At 43.5% G+C, this 26,694-nt stretch overlaps 1 protein-coding gene across 1 annotated transcript in view; it reads right to left on the bottom strand.

The window, feature by feature from the left end:
• The window catches only part of kcnt2b (potassium sodium-activated channel subfamily T member 2b), a 33,084-nt gene that overhangs the window by 5,850 nt on the left and 540 nt on the right, over window positions 1-26,694 (bottom strand). Inside the window, exons 2-21 of the mRNA XM_068578354.1 lie at window positions 17,496-17,575; window positions 16,627-16,729; window positions 16,296-16,358; window positions 15,457-15,505; window positions 15,001-15,060; window positions 14,250-14,324; window positions 13,954-14,037; window positions 13,465-13,559; window positions 12,025-12,205; window positions 9,242-9,406; window positions 8,476-8,612; window positions 7,803-7,866; window positions 6,682-6,790; window positions 3,251-3,359; window positions 3,048-3,104; window positions 1,758-1,910; window positions 1,429-1,682; window positions 742-1,066; window positions 543-648; window positions 282-454 (exon numbers count right to left, since the gene is read on the bottom strand). Coding sequence (XP_068434455.1) covers window positions 282-454; window positions 543-648; window positions 742-1,066; window positions 1,429-1,682; window positions 1,758-1,910; window positions 3,048-3,104; window positions 3,251-3,359; window positions 6,682-6,790; window positions 7,803-7,866; window positions 8,476-8,612; window positions 9,242-9,406; window positions 12,025-12,205; window positions 13,465-13,559; window positions 13,954-14,037; window positions 14,250-14,324; window positions 15,001-15,060; window positions 15,457-15,505; window positions 16,296-16,358; window positions 16,627-16,729; window positions 17,496-17,575 — 2,442 coding nt within the window. The remainder of the gene's footprint in view (window positions 1-281; window positions 455-542; window positions 649-741; window positions 1,067-1,428; window positions 1,683-1,757; window positions 1,911-3,047; window positions 3,105-3,250; window positions 3,360-6,681; window positions 6,791-7,802; window positions 7,867-8,475; window positions 8,613-9,241; window positions 9,407-12,024; window positions 12,206-13,464; window positions 13,560-13,953; window positions 14,038-14,249; window positions 14,325-15,000; window positions 15,061-15,456; window positions 15,506-16,295; window positions 16,359-16,626; window positions 16,730-17,495; window positions 17,576-26,694) is intronic.

Below are 26,694 nucleotides of genomic sequence, written 5' to 3'. Positions count from 1 at the left end.
TTTGGCTGACTGCTTTTGTGTGTCAGCCCTAATACACAACACAGGACTGTGGTGCACACCGTCCTGAAAGCGTTCGGCATTTCACAAATCATGTTTACGGTGACCTTAAATAGCACAGTGTCTCCTCCACTGGCTATTCAAGGAGGAATTAAATTTACTGCACAATACTGATTTGTAGCATGGCTGGTGTGCTCACAGCAGACGATTTGGGCAAAATTAACATGCAACATATTCTAGTTTAAAGCCATGTCCACAAGCATGGCCAAATAATGCAGCCTCACATGCTCTCCAGCAGCAACACGATGGGGTTCAGCTCCTTCCTGGGTCGGTAGTAGGCTCGAAGAGGGACAATGAAGTTGTACAGGCCGTTTCCGGCACTCTCCGCGGACACAATGATCAATTTGTTTTTGAAGCCGTAGGAGCGGGCGTCCTCAAACAGGGTGTGGTGACAAGCCTAGGAGAGGTGCACAGTGGTCACGGAGGATGACGGCAATGTGAAGCCATGAAGTCAAGATCGCGAGCCATTCGAACCCCATACTTACTTTGTCCATACGCAGGCAGCAGAAAGGCATCTTTTCTTGAAGAAGGTGGCACAGCGCGGGCGAGCTGCCGATGTATGGCGAGTTTAGCGGGTATCCCTTCACCCACCTGTCACACGAGTCCACAGTTACCTCTGAACAAGTTTACACTTCAATATAGTCACCCAGGAATGAAAATTCAAACAGCATCCTCATGACTTACTCGCAGTGTCGACCCCACCAAAGGGCGCTCTCGTCTCTGTCACTGTCCTCCTTGCCCTCGTCTCCCCCCTCATCCTCCGATTGGTCTCCGAGCAGGTCAAAGGTGGGGTTGTTGACGCCGTCCACCAGCTCCAGGACAGGAGCGATGCTGTGCCGCCTCTCCTCGGCTGACTCCCCCATGGCAGGCAGGGCCAAAGTGTTCGTGCCACCCATCTCCGTCCTGGAGCTGCTCCTGCTTCCTCTCCCGCTGCTTAGAACAGTGCTCCCCAGGTCTTGTCCCTCTGGGCTGCTGTCACTGGAGTCCTGCAGGTCGATGGCAACTGTGCCTGTAACACACACACAAACACACACAGCCACAGTGATCATAGCGCACAATGCACAATGGGTTTGTGCGGCCCCCTGATAATACACATTCACTCTTGTCCACCAGGTGGTGTGTTTGTAAAACCACAGTATGCAACATTTCAGTTCATTTACTCTTATCAAGTGTGACTTATAACCAGATGCATGTTAATTCCTCAGAAAAGCTATGCATAATTTTATAACACCCAGCTAGCTATCAAATGTGAGATCTGCATAATTTTGACAGCTCTGACGGTGTTGCTCGTTTGACCAACACAGGAACTGCGAACAGAAGGTCAGTGCGGGAATGTTACACGGTCTTTGTGACGTGCACATCATTACTGACCCATGCTGGCGATGATGCTGTGGACCGGCAGGCGGGTGAGTCCATGGTAGATTGATTGGTGCACTCCTCTGGTATTTCCCCCCGTGCTGCCCCACGATGGCTCCTTGTGGCCCCTGACAAATGCTGAGTTCTCCTCTTTGGAAATATTGATGTAAAAACATGTGTCAGAGGCCCCCATGATGTGGCAGGGACCAGGGTTCAACAGGATGTTGGTAGTTTCCAATCTGCGCACTCCAATCAAACACACGCCATACCTGCAGCAGCAAAGACAGGGTCAGCTGTGAACAGCGCAGGTTCTCACTTCTTGGCTTTTTCACATTATGACTTACTTTTTGTGAGCATGAAACGAGGCAAAGGTGAAACTCTTGCCCTGGTATTCCCCGAAGAATTTACTTTCCTCCAGGCGGATGTGATGCACCTCATTGGCTGAGCAGCGGCGGTAGGTTCGGTGCCATTGGTCTGCTGAACACCCGCCGCCGTCCCTAGAATGGAAAAAGCAGGATTCATTGGCCGTGTGGGGAAAGACTGACCTTTAGAAAATATGACACAAAGCTTCCAGCTCAGCAGCAGGAACACACAAAAAGATTTTCCACTTTAGTTTCCAGAGGTAACATCTTACATCTCTGTCAGAGAGCCGCTGATCAATACTTCAATCAGCACACAGATGTACACAAAGACACACAGCCTGTCTCAGGTGTACACACTCACACGGCTAAGTAGACAGCATCTTTCTCTGGGGGATATGGCTCGAGACAGAGAGGCTAAAAAGGTGATGCATGAAGCAAGGGTGTGGAGGCAGTGTGAATGTGGGTGGCCTGCGACAAAGACTGCATTATATAATTAAGTGTTATAGCAAATTTGCAGTTTACAGGAACTAAGTGTCGGGCAAGAGAGGAGGAGGACGAATCATGTAGCATTGTCACGGCCAATAAACCAAATGGCATCAAGTCCAGATATAGAAGCGTACTTATGAAACACCATGCTTTTAAATGTTGCACTTATCAGACACAAGCTTTAAAGTATTGTTATTTATTTGTCTTTTCACAATTGTGCTTTTTGCCAATTGATATGTTCGTGTGAATACCTCATTGTTACCATTAGGATCACAAATTGTGGCTTTAAGATGACAATCACATAAATCTCAAAATCTAACTCAAAGAAAGGGTACAGGAAAAACATAAGAATTAAATAAACAGGAAAGCCTTCAGGAACTAAAAAAGAAAATATGAAAAACATGATTTGAACATAGCATGTCTTCGTCAGGGTATCCAACAAAAACAAATCTATTGTTTTTGGTGCACATTTATTGTTCACAGAAACAAAACTGGTATGGTTCTGCTTTAAAGCTCTAATGGTACAAAGTAGAAACTATCTTGTGCACCAAACAACGCTTAGATGCTTTTCACAGTCACTCCTGTATTCAGTGATAAACTGGATCCAACAAGCAAAGAAACAAACGCAGTTTCTAAATAACAAGATTCCCATCCAACAAAACGTCCTCATGAAGTCACGCAGCTCGGCGTGCAGACAATAGAGGCTGACAGAGGAAATGGTTGAATATTGTGCTCAAATGCACAGCAGTACCTCCGTGGTGTGAATGCAGAGCAGATGAATTCTACCTGTTGAGGGCTTGAAAGGCTCCTACACGTTGCTTGAAGGCCTCTTGGGGTGCCGTTCTGAGGGAAAAAAAACAAAGTTGAGCGATGGTGCGGAGACTTAAAGCTTCTATTCACTATATCTACTGTATATTTCACTGTCAAGACTGAACAGTGAGCATCCAAACAGACAGAAGGACTGGGAGAGAGAAGGAAAGTGAACTTACTGTCCTCTGGAGGAGTGGATCAATAGAGTGATGAGTGTCGAGGTACCGGGGCACACACAGTTTAGGGCCAGCATGGCGTATTTAAACTCTTCTTCACACACCACATGGTCTGCAGAGAAGACACAGGAAAAAGGAAGAGCAAAGTGACCAAATTCATTCATATATAATGATTAAACAATTCAATAAAATCAACTAAAGTTTTTAAAAAAACAACGCTTTTTAGCAATTAAATTGAGTATATTAGGGTCTGCTGCAGGAACTATCACTTAACGGACTGAATGTTTAATCACAAGCCCAAAGAAAGATTGCTAAACGTCTTTCTGAAAACTGTAACCTGGTTAGTTACTCAGTATAAAACACAATGAACAGTTTTTGACTGGAACTACTGCTATTCCAATCACAGTGTATTGTGTGTCTCTGTGGCTCTTGCAATTACGCACAATCGTTCATGCATTTCCGTTTTTTAGTGTGTAAAAAAAATGGCGGCATCTTGCTACTAAAAGGCTCAAGCCCACACTCAAGTTTCCAACATTAAATTGTGACATGTTTGATTGTGTCACTTGATGCTTTATCTAACACAAATAAGTCAAACAGACAGCCAGTCAAGCAAAAACCCTTCAACATCTTCTTGCACCAGCTCCCTGTTTACTCCTATGGGGGCAATGTTACGTCACTGCTGTAACCCACCGCTGTTAAGTGGAGGGAAGGTGGGACCTATAGAAACAAGCCAGTGATTCAGTCTCAGTCTTATTAAACAGCTTTTCAATATGTCATCCATGACTTATGCAGCCCTGAGCCGAACTGATCAGACACGACAGTCCTCTTGTTCACCTGTTGGCACTCGGCCTCCACTTTGAAAGGAAAAACCGACGGAGCGCTCCGTGCTCGTCGTAAGCCAATCAGTGAATCTGGTGCAGGGAGCATCCGTTTCCCCTGCTGTGTAATTCTTGATTGCATTACCTTCAGTGATGAGCACACGGGCATATTAGGGGCAGACTTGTTTAACCAACAATGTTGAGCGAGGTCCTAAAAGCACAATATGTGCTCTGTATGTATTAGTCAATAATTGGGGATGAACGTCAGAGCCTGACAAGAAGCATGAGTCTCAATCAGCTGGTAGACTGTGCAACAGATGAGCCAGATGAGATGTAAATGCAGTTTTTAATAAATTAGTCAGGTCGGTGTGTGCCTGAGGCTGAGCAGGTGAGTGACAATTAAATCTACGGACTGTGGATCTTCTTTTGAAGTACTGATGTTCTACTGGCTCAGAACGGTACATCATAATGCAGCTCACACGTAAACACACAGAGGGGCTCTTGATATTCGATCTGTGATTTTGTTTCAAAACGCAGGCTTTCACAGAGCAACGGGCATCTGAAAGCCTGCAGAGGAAAAGACAAAAACCTTGATGTTGCTTCTTTGGAGCAACAACGTTACATTAATGTTACATTGTGATGTGTCGGTGTGTGTCACACACACACACACACACACACACACACACACACACACACACACACACACACACACAAACACACACAAACACACACACACCTCTAACTCCCAAAGACACAGCAGCCACATCCAAATTGAGACTTTTCTCCAATATTAAATTTCCAACATCCTTCTTGATCCCTTCACGTCTCTTCGTCTTGTCTGTTTACTTTTCACCACGGCCCTCCATCCTTCAGGTGCCTGGACCCAGACCAGGAGAGAAACCAATTACAGACCTTGACACACACACACACATACACACATTTTCTTTTTTCTGTCAGCTTCGCTTAGAAGATCAGGGTCTTTCTACCTATCTCTTGATTTCATTCACAGACTGGTATCAAATCTGTGTGCAGCTATGTGTGCGCAGTTACTTGCACCTTCTGCAGGAGTGCAATTATGACCTGACCACAGGTCCACCGGTTAAGCTAATTAAATCAGTCAGCAATTATTGTTTGGATGAGTGCGCTGCTATCAACTCCATGCAGCTACAACGAGCCAAGCTCAGAAGGGGGGCCACCTATTGTTGTTCAAAACATACACCGGGGAGATAATCAATCGACACTCTGCACCAAATGATGTGTGGTTTCTCCAGCACCCCGTGGCTTCCTGCCCTGCTGCAGCATCATCATCATCATCATACCGGCAGATATTTTCGAAAGAACGCTACGCTGTTATTAAGCTTTGGATCAAATGAAATCTTGTGTCTCTTGCTCATTAATGCCTCCCACCACACTGGCATTTAGTGGCTTTATTCTAAGTGATGTCAAAACGTGTGATGTCCTTGTGTCTGTATATACTGACTTGCTCCATGACTCTACCTGGTGACTTCATGGTTAGTGAGACTTTATTCTCATGAGGAGCATGAACTTTGTATTTCGTGTTCTGAAAGAGGTCCTTAACTTTTTTTGTGATAGTCCTGCAGGGAGTTTATCATTCAGCACTGAGTGGCTGCTGTGTAAAGAGGGCATGACTTTTGTCGATTTGAAAAATGAATGAGGAGGATATCTGAACATGTGCAACACCGTGTCAATTTGAGATAACACAAAGCAATGCATCACAGAGGTTCAACTTACTGAGCCAGCAGATGATCACATAATACAGAATGGGTGTCATGAATTAACATAATCTTTCTATCTTACAACTCCTGCCAGACTCACAACCAAGGCCTCAGTCTGGCTGTGACAGTGAGGTGTTTAAACAGCGCTGCAGGAGCAAAGGGGGGGAGCTCATCTGCCGGGTTATCACAACAGCAGTACTCCTCAAAAGAAGGGGTTTTTTCTTTGCCAAGGCAGCAAAGTAAAATGTTAATCATTGAAAAAGACAGCTGGGATGAGGGCGGCAAGCTAGAATTGAGTTCTCCAGGGCTGTAGGCAGAGAGACGTGTGAGGAAAGGCTGAGAGAGAGAGAGAGAGTTTGGTTCCTCTTCTTTCACTCTGGGATGATTGATGCTGTCTTCTGTTGAGCAAGGAGAAGAAAGGTCTCTCTCTGAAAAGCAATGTAAAAACTCCCAGAATCCCTCAGAGGGCTTTCAGCCAAGACCAATCTGTCCAGCACTTCCTCAGAGCTTAGAGGACAGAGAGCTGTGTGCTGCAAAGCCACGCTAGAAAAGATCATTTTTCAGGCTGACGAATACAACTGACAGATTCAGGTAAAGACAGGGACACGACGAAATAAAAGCAAAGACAGGGCGGTTCAGTTTCCTTCGATGTTGTCGTAATGCAACCCAGCAGTAGCACAATGAAAACGCTTTCCTGATCACCCATCTTCAACAAGACACAGCTCAGGTCGCAAACTGCACCAGGATATGTATTTTTTTTTAGGAGGTGTCATCCCGTTCTCAAACCAGCGTAGTTGCGTCAGAACAAGAGCGGGCACAAAGACTTGCACAGCTCAAGTCACTGTCAGTGGATGCCATTTCACACTGCCTTCATACCCACCTGCAAATTTGACGTGGAACTTGTTCTCCGGCTTGAGAATCTGGACGTACAGGGGGCAATTTGGAGCAAAGTCTTTCACTGCCCAGGCCCGGAGGATGGTCTGATGATCCTGAGAAAATTGGAGACGGAGTGTATTGAGATGGATGGAGGGAAAAGAAGGGAAGGAGGGGGGGACAGAGGAGAGAGAGAGCGAGGGAGATAGAGAAGTAGAAACCCACCTTTAGCGGTATCAGATTGCAAATCCTCGCTAATAATCCCCTTGAACCACTGACTGCTCAGTGTAATCAAATGGCCCTTGCAACACTTCAGAGTAATGCGATTCTGACATCTAAGTATTCCACGCTGCACAGAGCATGTGGTGAAGCCAGAAAAAGTGAACTGAGTAAAACTGACCAAGGAAAAACACAACTAAGAGTTCACAGCCATGCTGACGCTTTGTGTTCTCTGCTCTCTGGCACGACGACGCTTCCACGTCAGCACGCTACCATGCGCTCACGGACGGCATGCTGACGGGCAGCTCTGTTTACCACGGCCACATCTGCACTAAATACAAAGTTTTGCAGGTATTTGAACAACTAATAATTGTGATGTGATGACGGTACGAGAGTTACAATTGAAGGATCTTGAAAGTAATTACAATTCAGCTGCCAAATCCTTTAGTGCATAAAGCAGGTGTTGATTAAACAGTGTGATCAACTCACTATCACGGCATGCAGTGCTGTGTAACACAGCGCTTATAGAGTACATTGTTTTCTTTTGTTGTGCGCATATGCCTACGTATAATGTTTTTTCTTTTTGTGTCGAGCCAGTGTTTCTTCTCAGCTTCAGTTATTCTCACTGTGCGATAGGTGTTTTGGTGGGAAAATCCCCAACCATAAAACCACAAGCACAATTCTTCAGCCAATGCAGAAAGCGGAGTCGCTTCCAAAGCTGCTTTGGGGATTTCTCTATGAGAAACTTGGCGCCAGAAAACTAAAAACAAATTACAATACATTTTCATTTGTTTTCAGAATTACTACAGTTTACGGCTTCATATTGTCATCATCAGGCAAGCAGTCTTAATGTAGATGTTTTGCAGTGTGAGGAGGAGTGGCGATACAGGGAAGCAGTGAGGAACGTACAGCAGCAATGCGGTCCACTTCAAACCGGTTACTGAGGATAAAGCAGGCCTCAGCATCGTCCATCCTGCAGGCAGTTAGTAGAGCATGTGGCCATGAGAGCGAGAGAGAGAGAGAGTGAGTGAGAAACAGAGAGAGAGAGAGACAGAGAGACAGAGAATCGGGGAAGCGATGAGGAGAGAAGACATGGGAAGGAGGGTGTTGTCATGTTATTGAGGAAGAGGACAAAAGAGAAAAAAGGAGGACAATAGAACAAAAAAAAGAACCAATATTTTTTTCAAGCCCACGCTATTCGGGGTTGAGATAGGAGAAGGCGAGGAGAAAGGAAGATTTTAAAAAATAGTCTTTTTTTTCTTTTCTTTCCCTGTGACAAAGCCAGTTTAAGGTGATGTGGCTCTATTATCAAAAGCCAGGGGTACACAAATAGCCTTTTGACTCAAATTGCAATTACAGCTGTTTCTTCAAGGCTGCAGGTGCTTTATGTTTTATTAACTGTGAGCTCAAGCGTCTGCATGTGAGGACTTTCATTTCAAGGCTCGCAGGTCTTTTTCAGGGCTCAATTGTTGCAGAATTATTCTGTGACAATAATGCTTCTCCAGATGAATAGATAGATATGAAAATAAATACATCCATGAAATCAGACTCTGGATTGTGTTTTATGGTCACAGTGACTCACTTGGCCCGCATCAGGTCCTGGTCTTTCAGGGCAGAACCCTGCAGGTAGATGACTCTCTGGGCCCAAAGAGGGACATGTAGGACCCTCCTAACCTGGACATCCATCTCTGCTGGGCAAAGGATCACCACATAGTAGTCCTACACACAGACACACACAAACATACACACACAATTTGTATTGTGGCTGACATTTGTTTAACCACAAGCAAGACACGGTTACAGGTTATCATGTATTTGTTGTTTTGTTATATGCACTTTTAATATCACACTTTCTTTGGGATGTCACTAAATCGTGCCTCAATTAAACTAAGATTTCCCCCCTCGACAGATTCATTCTGGTGCTACTCTGCAAGTTCATTATTGTGCTCATTGAAGGCCAAACATCCAAGTAAAGGAACTATATGCAAAACATATTATTTGAGTGGAGGACTAACTTTATCTGATTATCCTGATTCTCCTCATAACGCTTTGAAGTGCTGAGGACAAATCAAATCAGACAGCATTATTGAACAAAGAGACGTGCACACAAGGATGCACCCGCAGGCAAACACACACACACACACACACACACACACACACACACACACACACACACACACACACACACACTGCTCCGACACGAATAAGACAGGAGTTTGATCCGTGCTATCGCTGAATTAATCCTCTGCTTTGACCTCAGCTGTTCGGGCTTCGGAAGAGGATTACGGACAACACACACGAGACCTCCAAACACTTTCTTGTCCTGCTTAAAACCATTTTTAGCAGACCTGCAGTCGAGGGTGAGCGAAGAACTCGTTGAGGAAGTCCATGAGGAGGTCGATCTTGAGACAGCTGACACACAACACCACGTGTTTTTCCGTCTGCGCCCTGTAGCGGCTGTAGTTGCCCCCGGACTTCTGCCGCTCCATCCACAGAAAGGCCAGCTGCTCGAACTACATCCAGGACGACGTCCATGATATTCAACAGATGGAAATTGGATTAAGTTAGATGAAAATACAGGTAGGAGCCAGGTGGCTGAATAAAAAACAACAATGCCTTACATGGAGTGGGGTTTTTGTTTGATTAGGGAGAGTGTTTGTGAGACTAAAGAACAGTGGACTGGAACATGATAGCAGACATTAACAGGAAGGTTAAGAAGATATCAATGAGCCCGAGCAGAATTGCATGGATGTTTCTCTATGTGTGTGGAGGGACCAGTGTGTAGTTAGATGGTGCGATTTAGAGATGAAGAGATGCAAGAAAGAGTCAAGGGACTGTTGTTGTTGTTTTTTTTAGAAATTTCCACTGAAAATAGCCAGACATTTTATAGTGAACTCATCCATTAAAACATATTCACATACTCACAGACCTGTAAAGTAAGCATGAAGATAAACCCAGCTGCCACTTACTTTAGCTTTTGCGAAGGGTATTTTTTAAATAAGATAATAAACCAGACATGTGTGTCATAGTTTTTTTTTGTTTTAGATTTGTTTCTGATTATTAATAAAATGCCAATACAAACTAAAACAGTTAGTGGCAGAGGGTACTCACCTTACACTCTCAAATCTTTTCTGCCAAGATCATTCTTAATTCAAGTAACGTGAAGTTGATAACAGGTGACGAGCTGATTTATTGGGCCCTCTGCCAGCTGTAATGGATGATGTCAGCTCTTGAGCAGCAACAATCAATGGCTGCTAATGCTTCTAAACAGACACCTCAGACACGTCCACAGAATTCAACAGACTGAGTTCATTTGCGTGCATTTCAATCGGATCGGTTTTGAGCTGAGATCATGTCAGCTCGTGTTGATGTTGTAAAACAGCATCAGGCCACATTTTACCATATTACGATAGTGTTTTATCCAGCCATCATCTGCATGCAGCCAATTCTCGATGGCACCAACTGTGGCAGATTTGTGAGATTATAATCAAGCCTCGGTTTTAGAGTACTGAGATTTATCTCAAGGAAAGTCTCCAAATGGTTGGCTTTTTTTATTTTTTTCGAATCATCATTTTTCTCAATATTACAACAAATGACTGTGTCGAGGACAAGGACAGGAACACCAATCGAGGCAGCATTAAGAAAGAGACTTGCTGAATGCCGATGTGCTCTGTGGCTTCCCTGTGCAGCCTGGAGACCGGTCATGGCAGGACTCAAACAGACGGCGACACACGCACAAGCACCGGGTGGGGGGTTGGCGCTTAGGGAGGCCAGTTTCTAAATGTCAATGGGTATTTATGGATGAAAGATGAGGAGAGGGAGTGGGGAGGATGAAATGGTGATGCACAGATCGCCATTTCTATACGAGTCGGTTCGTACAAGTTAAGAGAAAGTTTCTTCGTGCTTGCGTCATTTGTTTCTGTGAAGATATTTTTTTCCGGTCACATCTAAAAAACAAAACAGGGAGTGCGTGTTCGATAGCCGTAATGCATGCGTAGGATGCAACCCTTACATCTACTGCTCATGTGACAAACAAAGAAAAGCTACCAAAGACATGTGGCGTCATCACAAAATCCAATTTGCAAATAATAATAAGAATGCCAGCGAACCAACCATTGTTTAGATGGTTTTACTGTTTACACACACACACACACACACACACACACACACACACACACACACACGAAATACAACCCATTAGCACTTTTGCCTCTTTTTATCTTTTGGGAAACACACATTCCCCCAGCTACTTCAGGGATAAAAGCTCTACACGAATATGAAGAACAATAATTAGAGTGCAACTGTTTGTCAAAGTGTTTCTAACAGTCCCTGCAGAAATATTAGTGTGTTTGTGTGTGTGTGTGTGTGTGTGTGTGTGTGTGTGTGTGTGTGTGTGTGTGTGTGAGTGTGTGTGTGTGTGTGTGTGCAAATGTCTCGTGTGGTTCCCTAACATGATGTTCCTTCTGTAGAGCAGCTAAATGACAGGAGAGGGATTTGGGGAATTGAGAGAATAAAGAAGACACTCTCGCTGTTCTCCGAGTAAAAATAGCTGCTTTAAATCTACGTAGGATGCAATGAGTCATTACATTTGTATGCAAGACAGGAAATTCATTAACCAAGATCATTTTACTGTAATGAGCCGACCGAAGAAAACTAATTGGCCTTTGCGGACGCTATCTGGCAGTTTTAGTGAATGATTTGTTTTAGATTTTTCTGATCACTTTAAAAGTCTGTACTCAGATTATCTGAGATTTTTCTATATCATCATATTATCTGAAGGAGCCTGGCAGAGCCCCTGTTGGCTGCGCCAAAAGTTCAATTTGTAAATAAAATATGAGACCATGGAATCACACCATCAGTGATGCCAAATTGGGCCGGTGCAGGGAAGTGGGAATGCCCTCGGCCCCTTCGAACACAACCCTCCTTTCGAGATCAACGACACACCTGTAAATTTAATGACTGCATCCTCTACGCTTGTGGCGATATCGCCTTCTTAAAATTCCTCGTTTAAAGCTTTGTGTTGTATAGCCATACCTTGTTTGTTGTAATACTTTCAAACTTTACTAACGAATCACATCTTGTTATTTCATCGCCTGTGATTGCGTTAGAGGTTATCCCCGTCGTTTCTCACCTGGATGGGAAGCACGATGAGCGCCACAAAGATCATGATGACCACCAGGAGTTGCGAGGGCCAGATTTGGGGGGTGACATCCCCAAAGCCCACCGTGGAGAAAGTGACCACACAGAAGTAGAGCGAGTCGAACAGGGTCAGGTTGTTGCCCGCTCGTTCGAGGTGTTGGATACCACAGATGCTGATGTGGGTCGGCGGGGTGGGAGATGTGAAGAAAGTAAGAAGTGAGCGTCGGGTCAGACTTTACATGCTGGGTCAAGTATAGGTGTTAGTGTTCTTTAAGAACAGAATCAATAACATCTTTTAAATCACTTCTTAATACCCATTTTTATGGAATTGCTTTTAAGTGGCGTCGTCTTTTTATGATTGTCGAAAAAAAATCAATCATATGTGTACTCTTAAGGTAACATAAAGCGTAGAAACTGATATTTACCAGACGTGTAACTGGATATCAGTGTCCAATTTAGGTAAATAGTCAGAGAGGGACGGAGAGATGAAGTGTTTACATTCACATGACCTGTGCTCCTTTCAAGGTAAACTGTTCCATGTGTTTATCTCTATTCCCTGGTCCTTCAAATGACAGAGGACAGAGAAGAGGCCTCTCTGGAGGATATGAGTTGACTATTCACAGAGTACGATGTCAGAATCTTCTGTCTCTTCTCTGGAGGAGGAAGAACAATCTGAACCATTCAGCTGTCTGTATTGTAGCTCATTGACTTGTAACCTTGTTATATTCTTTTTTTATCTTGAATGAAATTGTTCAAAAGACTGTTGATTTCTCACGAGGACTATTAATTTCCACCACAATGATCTATTATGCAGTTACTTTGTTCCCTTGGTTTTGTTTATATATTTGTATTCATTGCCTTTATAGTATGCTCCTTTTTGTTTATCGGTATTTAAGTTAGGTCTGTGCTTTGCTTATCTGTAGAGCACTTTGTCAACTGTGTTTTTAAAGGTGCTATATAAATACAGTTATTATTATATTATTATTATTTAAGGGACAGACGAGTCATCGGTTTAATGTCGACCAGGAAATGGTCAGAGAGTTTAAATCATGCTGTGTAGTATCTTCTGGATTAACTCAGGCTTTTCACACAAGATATACAGCAAGCTGACACATCCTCCACTGCACTGAAGCAACTGCCAGCCTTCATGTCAGAGCAGTATTTCAATGTTACCAATTACCTCTCTGCCTTTTTATCTTTCAGCTCGATGGGGCTGCCATTTTCATTCTCCAACATAATTTTTCTTTTTCTTTAACAAAATGTCACAGTATTGCTTTGCTTCCCTTGTCCATCTCACCGTCCTTCTGCTCCTTTCCTCTCTCTGTCCACAGCTGTGATACCTTTCTCTCCCTGTCCAACCTCCGTTTCATGTCTGTCTTTTCTTTCCTGGTCGCCCCTCTTTCAGTTCAGCGGAAGCAGCGAGGGTACCTACCACGTAAACATGAGGCAGACCAGCGTGCTGATGAGTATCACCACCTGGTTAAACATGGCTGAGTGAGTCCGCTGGATCGCCCTGTGAAGATCATTCTGCAGAGAGACACACACACACAGACACACACACAGATGTAAGGTAATGTATGTAAGCCACAGCAGCCCAAAATGCTGCATTGAGTGTGAAATGAGGATAAAATACAGTTGATGAATGGTGTGTTAGAATAAATAGAGACAGCTTCTTAAAAAAATTGAAGCAAGCTTGGATGTCAAAGCACTGATGGAGGCCAGGTCTGTGAAAACATAAAATACCAAGCCTAAGGTGAAAGTTTAAGTGTTTTGTGGCTGATTTACCTTCATGGCAGAAAGAGCTGGTGAGCTGAAACAGCACAGACAGAGAGAGGCAATCGCATGCCAACAAAATAACATAACAGCAATGTTGGGATGAAAGTAATGAGAAAATTGGATAGGGAGATAGTGCTTCACTCACGATCATGTTCTCCAAAGCGTGTTTGGCCAGCCAGCAATTGAGAAACACAGGGATGAATAGATTTCTGAAGGAGGGCAAAATCACCTGAAGAAAAGAGAAAGCGCCTTGGCTGTCTCACCACGGTTTTTTTTTGGTTTTTTTACACATGTTGTACACAATCACAGGATCTCTCTCAAGGAAAAGGGGTTGTGTGAGAATGACGCCTGTCGTGATTTCCTTTCTGTATTACTGTCGCTGGTTTTAAACATGTGGCGAGCGTTCTGTGACGCTTGAGCGCCGTCGGTGCTTCCACTCACAGTGATCATGAAGGGAATGGCGCTGATCATCTCCAGGATGAAGGGGACACGCAACACTTGCTCCCAAACGTTGCCCTGGAAACGCAAAGCACACACGCGGGTCAGAAAACTCCATTGTCATGGCGACCTTCGGGAATTACCGCATATAACAGGCTCGATTGCGTAGAAGGGAACAAATTGACCGGCTTTATCACCGTGGAATTGTTCGAGATGCATAAGGGTCACACAACTCCCTTGTGCCGTGTGTCCCAATTAAGATGTCAGCCGTGGATTTTTTCAGGCGTCTGCCACATGCATATGGCTGAAGTGAATCTCACTAGTGTAGGTGGACAGACACAGGGCAGGAATCAGTCACTTCTAAAGGCTAAGGCCTCTCGCCCCCAGAGTAATCTGCAGAGTGAGCCCTTTAAAGGCTTATAGTGTCAGGTGCATCAAACGCAGGGCGGCACGTTGATGGATCGGCCCCCCGCTACAGCAACACAGGGGCCTCCCCTAAACTCTCGCTGATGTGTCAATAACAGGATAATGATAAAGAAGCCTCAAGGCCCGCTGAGGGGCTTTCTAAATGCAGGAGCAAAGGAGAAGCATCAGGGGATGAAGGAAAACTTCTGTTTAGCAGTGTGAACAAACACTAACCTTAAGCATATTGTGCGCATGCATGCACGCCCACACACGGCACACATGTAGACATCAGAGAAAGAGACGTCACAAAAGGTTGCAGAATGGCTTTCGGGGGCCAGGAGTTACTCACCTTGTAGCTGAGATACACGAGCAACATAGTTTCTGAAAAGCTGATGAAAGCCACGAGCACCTGCAAAAGAGAGCGAGAGAGTTTATAGAAGAATGGAGGGATGCAGACGCAGAGAGGAGTTGGAGAGAGACCAGAGCAGAGAGAAATTAGGAGTCGTAGAGATGGAGGAGAGTGTGGGTGGAATCAGTAGGCGTGCTGATGATTGAGCTTCACAGGGAACAGATTTAAGTGAAGCAAGAGACGGTCTGGTTTCTGGTTGTGTACATATATGTGTGCGTAATCATGCTGCAAGTGTAAATACGTGTCAGCTAAAGTGATCTGATTTCATGTTTTCAAGTATGTCGTAAAGCAACCAATAAATAGGAACACAGAAATGAAGACATGCACCGGTGTGTGGGTGTGTTTGTGGATGCAGATGTGTGTGTTAACAGACTGAGGTTGATCTCGTGATCTGACCTGCAGTGCCCACAGCGGTAGAGGTCTGTCCACCCAGATGATCAGTTTCCTGCAAAGCGGAAGAAAAGGAAAGAAGAAGAAAGTGGAAGGAGAGAGACGAGGCAAAAAATTAACTAAAATGCACAAAAATGAACAAAACAAATGCAATCATGTTGTTCATAATTGAACTGCAATTGAGGGCCCTAGCTGCCAATGTGCTCATATTGTCTGAGAGAAATAATATTCACACAGTCAAATGGAAATTTACAGCCTTATTGTGAGAGAAAGAACCCTTTTTTTCCCCCCAAAGACTCCCTGGGGCTTATCGTGGCTGCTTGCCTGCCCGCGCTCTGATTTGCTCCTATGAGTCTGCTGCCTGGAGCAGGAGGCGGCCCATCCCTTGCCTGAGCTCACCCTGTCAGGCTCCTTATTCATTTGGAGCCAGAGCTTAGCCAGTGTCACCAGCAGCCACCAATTAGATCAATAGGTCCCTGAGCAGGAGACATGGCAGAGCGTCAGGTTCATGCACACTTCTTGCTTTCCCCTTCCGCTCTCTCCTGCTGTATATTACATGCTTTATCTCCACTAGATCACCATTGATTCGGCTGCACAGGCACTACATACATATTATGCTGACAGGTAATCCATACAGTTAGATTGTGACACATGGATGTGGATCTGTAATGCTCAATAGCAGCATTGTGAGTTGCATCAGTTAAACAAAGTTGCATTGATTGCGTTAAACAACGTTTCCGACCATGTGGGCCAGTGTTGCCAGTCCTCCAGTGTGTGCGCTTCCATGGTCATTGCCTGCAGGTTGAAGACATCCATCACTCCTAATTAGAGACTTGCATGCTTACCAGTCAAACTCACTCCAGGGACGGGTTGATGTGTTCTGTTTGGTGCAGTTTACTCCGCTCACGCTGCAGGAAAGAAAGATATATTACTGTCCAGTGTCTCTCACCAAAACTGGACCCCTTGACTTAGTTCAAATATCAGTTAACTGCCCTGATTGCATCTCCGCCCCCTCTCCTCTCCCAGCATCATCTCCCATCCAATCCTTTTGAAGGATACTCTACACACTGTTATCTCATGTTGACCCGCTGCACTTGTCCCTACTATCAGGCTTCCACACTCACAAAGACATTGCTTCACCTTATTAAGCCAGTCTGTTATCACCATATCTCTCACCAGTCCTGTCTTCCGTCTTGCGGGTTGTCCAACAGGACTCTGACAATGTAGAGGAGGCAGCTCAGCACTTTCAGAGCAAAGTTAAACATCCGCACTCGCAGACCTGAAATGGAGGAAAAGAAGACATTATTAATAAATATCAGTTGTAGTTGTTTATAAAAATACATTTTATTAGACTTTAATTAGGATTTAAATGTAGATATTTTGTGAAATCTTGATGCATAATTTAAGAATGTGATACTTCACAAAGCACGGTACAATTATTTGCTCTACCTAATAAAAATAAAAGGTAGTGGAGGACACAAACAAACAAAAACAGAAGAGCTCTGGGGAACCACCAGCAGCTCAGAAGCCATTTATCATCACCACCAGTGCCTCAGATTATTTATCAATACACAATTCATCTCACATTTTCAATAAAGCATTTGCAGCCATGCTTGAAAAGGGGTGTTTTATCTTGTCTGCTGAAAGTTAATATTGTATCTCTTAGGTCTCAGATTATATCACTAAAACAGTATGTTATTTCAGCAGCGATTTAACCCTTTGATGTAAACAGACCAAAGCTACAATTATATATTACTGTTCAACTAATTAAGCACAAAATACATGAAGACATATGCATGTGTTTTGGTTGGATATATGGTTGGATATATGTTTAATGTCTTTATCCATCCAAAAGGAATGACACAGAACTCAAATCACCACAGACGAATAAAACTGTCACAAAGACCGGACAACTGGTGATGAAATGCAGAGCAAGAGCAACAGCCCACCACACACTAAAGAGAAAGACACCTCCTCAATCAAAAATAAGAGCAAAATCTCCATGCAGACAGAAGAAATGTGATCCCAAACAAAATTCAACTCACTGGATCTTTGGTTTTTGATGAAGAACAGCTTGAGGCGCTCCTTGAAAGTGTTCTCATTCACATAGAACTCCACTTGCACCCTAGGAGAGACATTCAGAGATGGGCAAAGACAAAAACAAGAAATACAATTACTTCTTTTATGGAGTAAAGTCAAGGAACAGAGGAGAAAAACAAATGGACACAAAAAGAGAATATAATAAAAGGTGAAGACAATTGTGTGTACAATGGAGCAAATTGGAGATAGAAAGGTGATACATGATTATTTAAACCCTGAATGGGAAAGAAATAAGACACTGTGGCTAGCCAAATTAAAACCGATGGGTTTTAGAGGAAATGTTCCTGCTGTCCGCCTGCCCATAGGCCCAGACAGCTGCAGTCAGTCTCGTTATCTCCACTGATTAAATATAGAGCAACAAATTACTTCCCTCTGATGTTTCTGCTGAACATGGAAGGCCATAATTACTGTTCTTTCTCCCTTTCCATTCTGGCACCCTCCTGTTAGAGGCACACACACGCACACACGCATGCACACATGCACACGCACACGCACACACACACATCTACTGTACACACACAGGCCTAAACACCTGCAAAGGGGTCATTAGGATTATTAGACCTTCTGACATGGACACCCATAGAGACGTGATTAAAATGACAAAGAGACACTCCTACATGTGTACATGCACATAACCAGACAGACTGCCGGTGACTGTATTTCCTGTCTGACCACCTCAGGGGAGAAGTCGCAGTAGCTCTCCTTTCATGCTATGGAGGGAAGAGTGGATGACTCAGGTCGAGGATGAAAAAGGCCCGGCTCGCTGGTGGTCTCCTCACAACGTACCAGACAGATGAAAGAGAGGCAGAACAACTGCAATCTATTCAGTCAGCAGGAAGAGGAAGCAATGGGGAGAGGGAGGAGGGCTGTCTTCCCAGGGATCCAGAGTGGCGCTACACCAGTACCCCATGGACAGACCCACACAGACCAAAACCAACGCTGCTTTCCCAGCAGCGTCTGCCGGTGGAGCATGGGATGGGGAGGGGGGCTTTCCTCTTTGTTTCTATGGCAATGCGGGTTTCGTTGTCTTTTCCCCTCCCTCTCACATGAGCAGATGTGAGCAAACACATACTTGTGAAGTGTGTTCAGCCATCTGAGCCGATAGCCCGCCCCAACTAGTTGACGGCTCCCCTCGCTCTGAGCAGTCTGCTGACAATAAGGCTTCTGCGCACATGATGGGAAACAGAAGAAGAACATGCAGATACGCACAGCTCCTCAGGGGTGTGTAATTAAACATTTAGATTAGAATATGACTTATATGAGATGCTGTATAGATGGGGCACTCTGCAATCATACGACTGCAGGAGGTATTTCACGCACAGATCAGTCAGTAAAAACATGCACGTGTAAATTCAAGACTGAATCTATCGATGGAAAAGTATTTACATCCAATTCAAGCCCAGACTACAAGCATTGAAAACACACTCACACTACGACACACTCACTCTTGTCACTATCGTATACCAGTCAACCTTTTTTCTGTTTTGCTTACATACACTATTAAAATAATAATAAAAAAAGGTTTATTCCAACAATGATGTGTCTCCTGTGTCTCTCAGCAAGATAAGATCGTCGCCCACGAATGTCCTCTTTACAACCAAATCCATCAGACACTGCACTTCCACGACCAACCATGACACAGTTTTTCTATGCGTCGCCAAATCTCTAGTATATTATTGCCATTTTCTTGTTGCGTTCAGACCCTTAGGGGGAGATGCGTTCCTAAATCCAGCCATCTGTGATTTCATTCATTCATCAAAGTACTTAAAGGAGAAGCTGTAAAAAAACTTCCCAGGAGAACTGAGTGATTTCAAAGGTAATTTTTGCCCTTGATGTGTTTCTCTTTCCACTTGAGTGTAAAACAGAGGATGAAAGTCAAGTGGAAATATAGCCTAATAAAGAGTTGAGCTGTGGGATGGATTGAGAGTCGGGATCTTGATCTAATGGGGGAGGATGGGGGAGAAAAACACATAAAAAACTAATAAAGAGAATTATTTCAAAAAACAAAAGACACACAAGCACATCACGATGGCACCTCAGGGCAACAGCCACACAGAATCCCCCCAAGATCTTGAAAAAAAGACAGGTAAAATAAATGATTACATCACCATTGAGGAAAACTGTTTTGAGATACTGTTGGGCAGAAGAAAAAAACACATGTTGCTGCACTAAAGAACAGACATTTCAACGTATCATGAGAGAATAACACATGAAGAGCTCAACCTCACTTTTCTCTCGGCTCCTCATTCAATATAGGTTTATCAGACTAATTATTTTTGAGTCAAACAGCTACGATCATCTCATGGGCTTACATTATTTTTTTTTAGACAACAGCAGCTTTAACAGCTGCAAACAAGAGAGCATGACAAGAGGGGCATAACATTTAAAATCTGAGCCGAGGGAGATAATTTGTATTTCTGCATTAGCATGTACAGAATTGAAGTGTGAAAGACACACACGCACACACACACACACACACACACACACACACACACACACACACACACACACACACATACACACACATACACACACACACAAAGAGAGAGACGGAGAGAGACACAGAGGGAGAGAGACACAGAGGGAGAGAGATGAATAGACACAGACAGATGGACAGAAAGTCAGAGGGGGACATGTGGAGGAGGATCTTTGAGAGAGAGCTGAACTTTGTGCTCCTGCTGCTTCCACCCATGCCTCTGCTCCATAATGACACAGCACTGGCCATCTAATGACGACGTAAAAGAGACTAAAGGAACCTAAATATGCATGCATGGCAACACAGCGTTGGCTGATCACAACCTCCACACAAAACTTAGAAATAGTGGTGAGAAGAAGAAAAACAATCATATTTGGAGCAACTCTTTGTGAAAAAGATCAATTAAAACGATTCAGGATACATAATAAAACATCCTGAAAGGAAAAGGATGAATCTGAATGCCCACAGTTAAAAGAGAATAATCAATCATAGCATGAATACAATGTGAGTCATTGAAGAAATATGGAAACCGGGCATGCTTTTTCAGACCCTGATATTGATATCTGGACTTGCAGATACTGAAATGTTCTGATCTGATACTAGTGTATAATTGATGAGCTGATGTGTAAGGCACCATCAGGCCTGACTTAAACAGCACTTTCTTAACATTGTAATATAAAATGTAACAAATACATACATAGACACAAATGATTATATTCATTAAAACAATGGTATCCAATTCCAGGTTGACACCGGTGTCCAATACAGCTATTCTAGTCAGTATTAGTCTGATATCAGTCTTCGCGCATAACCAACATGCATAAGGTGTATAAATCAGAAAATGTCTTAGATGAACACAAATATTTTGAACCTATAAATGAAAATTGTATTTTTTTAAAGAAGTTATTCCGTTGGTTGGAAGAAACGTGTAGCTTCTCGGGCACTAACTTTGACAACCAGATTTAAGTTTATTTGTTTACTCAGCATCTCTTTTGCTAAAAAGGCCCTTATCCCTTTATAGGGCACTCATTGAAATAATTCGATGGATGAATGGATCCATCCTCAGAGGCCCTGGCAAACAACTTAAAACCCTGTCGTCCCTTTGTAGGCAACCATCACCTCATTCACAGACCGTTTGGGGGTCTGTGGCTCAAGCAAGAAGGCGAGAGTGAGAAAATGACTTTATAGGGTTACTTGCACGATAAAGGGCTACACAATATCCCTACCAATAATAGAGCAGCAAACAACTATTTGCTACGTAAAGACATAGTGGAGTAATGTCTGCCTGAGCAGAGGATGGACTGTCTCTACCTGTGTGTGTGTGTGTGTGTGTGTGTGTGTGTGTGTGTGTGTGTGTGTGTGTTGCTGGAGCCTGTCTGTGTTTTGTTTACAAAGCCACGCTGGCTGCTCGGGCCTTTTAGTGCGTATTAGTGCACATGAGCTTGCCCCAATGGGTCGCTCACAGCCACCATTGTCCACTGCACTTAATACGACTGAAACAGCTCATGACAATGTAATTGTTATCGGTTCCTCCTCCGCTTAACGTTGTTGCTGTTGCATGCACTGTTAAGGCTTCTAGCGTCGTTAGCTGCAAGCTGTCGGCTCAACCGTCACCATGTTGAGTGTCGTGTGGAGCAAAAAGATAAGCTCCAACTTTAGCGCCTTGCTTAATTAAGAGAAATGGGTAAATAGGGGATCCTTTGAGAAAAGAGGACACAGCTTAAAGAACAAAGTGTGGAAAAAGGAGATGATAAACAAATTAATAGACACAGTCTCCAAAAGAGGTCAGGAGAAATGCAATGAGGGGACATGAAGAAACATGTTGCGTATCGCCACAACACGACTGCTCAGAGGCGAGGTGTACTCTGCTTCATCCAACCATTGGTTGACAGGACAACTTGTTCCTGACCCAGATACACAGCCGCCACACACAGCAGACTGTCCTAACGGCAGGTGGAGAAGCATAAAGCAGGAAAATAAATGAAAAACAAGAATATGCGTTCACATCCCCAAGATTTAAGAAGGATCCTTCTCTTGTGGTAAAAAGCACATTTTTAACACTGACAATGCACGAGTTCATCCCGACTGAACTGATTTCTTTAATCTCACTTATTGCTGCCACAGAATTTATTTGAACACTTCAATCAAACGAGCAGGGACTTTCATAATAACATAATGATGGCTGAGACCTTTAATGAGTCCCTTTCTCTCGCAAATCAACCAGTCTATGTTGTGACTGATTTATCTGTTAATAATCTACTACATACATATCTCTATGGGCTTCAGTCCCTCCCTCTACCGCACTAGCCGGGGCAAAGAAAACAACAGCCATCATTCACAATAAACGTGTAACGCATCCCACAGTTTATTGACAGTAAGTAAGCGTGCGCTGTAGCTTTTACTCAGAGCCCATTCAAACTCTCCATACATCATCAGTGGAAGGGCTAAAGCCATTCCTACCCCTTCTCCGTGACTTTAACCAGACTTGCCTCATCATTTTCTGATATGATCATTCACTGTATATTAGATATTTATTCTATTGTTTACCTGAAAGATGAACAGTACACAAGAGATTGTCCGGTGTTGAATTCAAAGAAAGGCCCTACTTGGATCCATTATTTGCTCAATGAAAAAAGCAGCAATCATCCCTCTCATGAAACATAATATGGGCTCAAAGTGATGCACAACTCCATTAGAAGCCATCCAATGACATTCTATCCGTTCATATTGCATTAGCCTCGGATGTGCGCAGACATTTAACATTTGATCAAATCTACGTGAGATATCAATCTGTTTCACAGTTGTCTTCAAACCAACGCTTTGCCGATGACATGCACGAGAAACACAAGAGGAATTATCTCTATTGCCCGTCTCTGGTGTCTCTGGGGCAGCTTGGATTTAAATTGTCCTGTGGTGTATTAAGCTAACAATGTTTGGAAATAGGGGAGCTACGATCGGTGGACAACTGTGTTTGTGATGCCCCACAACAGCATGACACAGCAGCTCCCTGCTCCCACTCTGATGCCACGAGGCCTTCCAGCAATATTGAACACCCAGAAGTGCTCCGACTCACGCTAGTCAGCCCCATGGCTCCGTTAGTATTCACAGCAGGAAGGCTCTTAAGTGTTGACAGTGCTCGTCTAACCGAAATGCTGGTTAGGGAAGTCAATATCTAGCTTATTAAATCCCTGGGGTGGCAGAAAAATCTATCAAAATAAAAGAACCACAGATGACCACCAGGTATGCGCCCTGCACTCTCTCAGCATCCTAATCAGTGAAAACAATGAAAAAGAATAAAGCTAAACATATATACAATATGTGTCCGTATCTCTTCCTGCATCGATATCTTCAATAGTCACAGGATGCAGAGGCTGCTGGAGTACAAACTACAAAGAATAAAATGGTGATTAAACCGATTGTTCGACCAAGCTAAGGTGTATTCTGCCTTCAGGTAACGTCTTATCTTCACTGTACTGTACACAGCTTTCTCCCTCAGAGAGCAGCGGCTCATGTTTTCCAGGCATCGTGCACGGTGTACTGTATCTGTGCCCTCCATGCTCCTTTCACCCTCTCATTTGTTCTCAAGATGGACCTATCTTTAATGTTCAAGCCTATGGCAACCTTTCTGCCAGTATTAATTATTAGGCTGTCGGTTTCAGACTAACATTTGTCAGGCCTCAGACTTTGGTTTTATTAGCCATCCTCTCCCTCGGCCTCACATCTTCTCATTGACTATGCAGAGCCCTCCAAAGGATTTCCATTAGCAACTGGGGTTTTTTCAGTTAACTTCACTTTTGACGTTTACTCATCATACTTGCCATCATTAGCATTGTTAATAACCTCCCTCTATGCCAGCCCTGCAGACATAATGCATAATACATCTGATTCCAAAACCCTTGACAGACTTGACTGTCAAATTGCTAAACTGCCTTGTAAATAATGTGACTGAATTTTACAAGAGCTCTGAAAGGCTCACTGAAGGACAACAGCATCCAAAGCATAGTCAAAGCATATTAAACTGTTATGGGAATTGACCGTTTTGATGGATCATGCGTTACATTGGCTTTACTAGATTAAGGCTTGCCTGGAAGAATTAAGGAGACAAAGGGAGTATTTTAGGGGTTAAGGATGGCAGAGAGACTTAACGGGAGAGAAAATGAGGAGGCGACTGCCAATAATACATTGTTTTAATGACAAAAAGCTGTCATTTGTAGGATAATCCTGGACTCTGAGGAAAGCTCCTGCTGAGGCTTTCTGTTGTAGAGCAATGTTGACTCTGTTGTACTGTATTTTATTTCACTTGTAACAGATGATGCATACAAGCTGTGCTGGCAGTCCCTTGTGTGTTGATTGTATGTATAGTACAGTATGTGTTCATTTTAGGCAAAAAACAGACTGGTAAAATCGTAATTATCAGATTGCAAAAGCTCTGGAATTAATTGTTTAGTCATCTGGCATTTCCTCAAATCTGAAGCGTCTGACTCACTGCCAGAAACTGTAAATGGTGTCAGAGTAAGAACGGTTTCACTAAAATGTTCCTGCTCCTTTGATCTTGACACATTCACTTTGTCAGGCACCACCGTGTTCAAGGGTTTAAGGTTATGGATTGGGAACTACGCGAATGAGGATAATTGGCAGTTGAGAGCAAATTTAGAGCAGAGTCCGAATCAAATTCTGTTTCGGAGGGAAAAGGCTTGTGTCTGTGCAGAGTAAAGTCCATTTTCATTGATGTTTATTCTAATTTGACGCAGGTGATAGACAATGCTAGGTTGTCTAGGACTATGACCAACATGTTTGCAGTTCAAACTAAAGGATACAATATGTATGTATTAATGTCTACACATGAAGGCCAGAGGGACTACCACTCAACAACAACAACAATAAAGAAACAGTGTCAGAGGTAGAAAAAAGATGTTTTAGTAATAACAGTTAGTAGCATTCAAGAGGCAGAAGATAGTGTGAATTACATTTTTTAATCAATTCCTATCTTTTGAAGTCTGCACTGAAAACTGCCGCTGCACCTGAGAGGCTTTCAATGGCTTCAACTCAATGTGTTCCACTGAGTTACAGGAGAGCTCTCTAAAGAGGAAATGGTATGTTGGAGGTATCGATTAGAACTAAGCTGTCGGAGGGGACAGGGTGCAGGTGGGGTAGATGTTAAAAGAGGGAGAAGCATGGAGACACATCCAGCTGAGAGGAGAAGACGACAGGGAAGCGGCCCTCAGAGGATGACAGAAGAGGGATTAAAAGGCTCAGAAATGTTTCCCCAGAGCAGAGTGCAACCGTATGTGTCAAGGAGATAAGTTACATGTACACATGTTGACATTTTGATGTGTGTGAGTGTCTGTGCCGGGATGCGTTGATACTGTACGGAGCCATCTGTGCACCTGCGCCCGCGGGGACCACCTGTTCGCTTACAGCAACTCCTGGATTAATAGACCACAGCAGACAAACTGTGATTCAGCCCCAATCAAGCTTTCTGTCACTACCAATGACAACACTGGCTTTCCTTCTAATCAGACCAGTTTATAGCAGATAATACTCCCTGGGCACGGATCAACATCTTGGTCCTCTGTCAATCACTCTCTCTCAAGTGGAGTTTATATAAAGTGTCCGCTCAGTGACACGCATGCATGCATGCATGCATGCACGGATGCACAAACACACACACACACACACACACACACACACACACACACACACACACACACACACACACACACACACACACACACACACACAATATAAACACAAAGGACTAAATGTCTACACAAAGGTTCATAATTAGGATCTACCTACTAAATGAAACAGTGCAACAGTCTAGCTCTGCAATTTGACAAAAATAAATGTAATATACACAGCCCACACACGTTTAATTTAATCCACAGTGCCTTGTAAGAGCCCTTAAAGGGATCAACATCATGTTTACCCTGAAAACACTCATACACCTCATGTGTAGGTTATTACAACCCACACAAACAGACCAAATCATAACCAGTGCCACCATACATTTTCTTTCTGAAAATGATCTATGTTGCTGTCAACTATATGTTTCTCGCCTCTTATGGATGAGGAGCCTTGACTATAAAAAGTCCTTTTGCGTAACAAGATGAAAACCCCTTGCACTGAACCCCTGTAATCAGGTGACTGAGGTCACGCTGCACTCTGGTTCAGAAACATTAGTCCTTGGGCAAAAGCTGACAAATTACAAAAGGCCAGTTTAGGCTACAGCTGTGCAAAAAATGACCTTTAAGAGGTCAGAGATACAGATACACAGTGTAATGGTATGATTGATAGTTTCAATAATAGGATATTTATTATTACCAGTTAGCAAGCAGCAGTTTCTCTGTAGTGAAGCCTGTTAATGGCTGAACGCGAATTGAACACATTCATGCTTTCAAAAGCAAGTTGTCCCAATTATCTGAATCGAAACACTCAAGTCCCCAAGCAAATGTTTTGGTCCCCTATTTCCACCTATAGCAACAAAAGATGCCAAGCATGAAATTGAGGTTTAAGGCTTTCCATTAGACAGCATCAAGAAATAACCCAAATTATTCAATGCACATCAAATAGCATAAGTAATATCTTCTTCCATGCAAAAGGAGAATCAAAGGTTAATAACTAAGGGCACCCACTTAAAATCCCCAGATGGTCCGCGCAAATTTCAG

The sequence above is a fragment of the Clinocottus analis genome, unplaced genomic scaffold (genome assembly GCF_023055335.1).
Source record: "Clinocottus analis isolate CAN_PGR_092001 unplaced genomic scaffold, fCliAna1.0.p SCAF_16, whole genome shotgun sequence".
Lineage (NCBI taxonomy): Eukaryota > Metazoa > Chordata > Actinopteri > Perciformes > Cottidae > Clinocottus > Clinocottus analis.
This window is presented reverse-complemented; position numbering and strand designations above follow the sequence as displayed.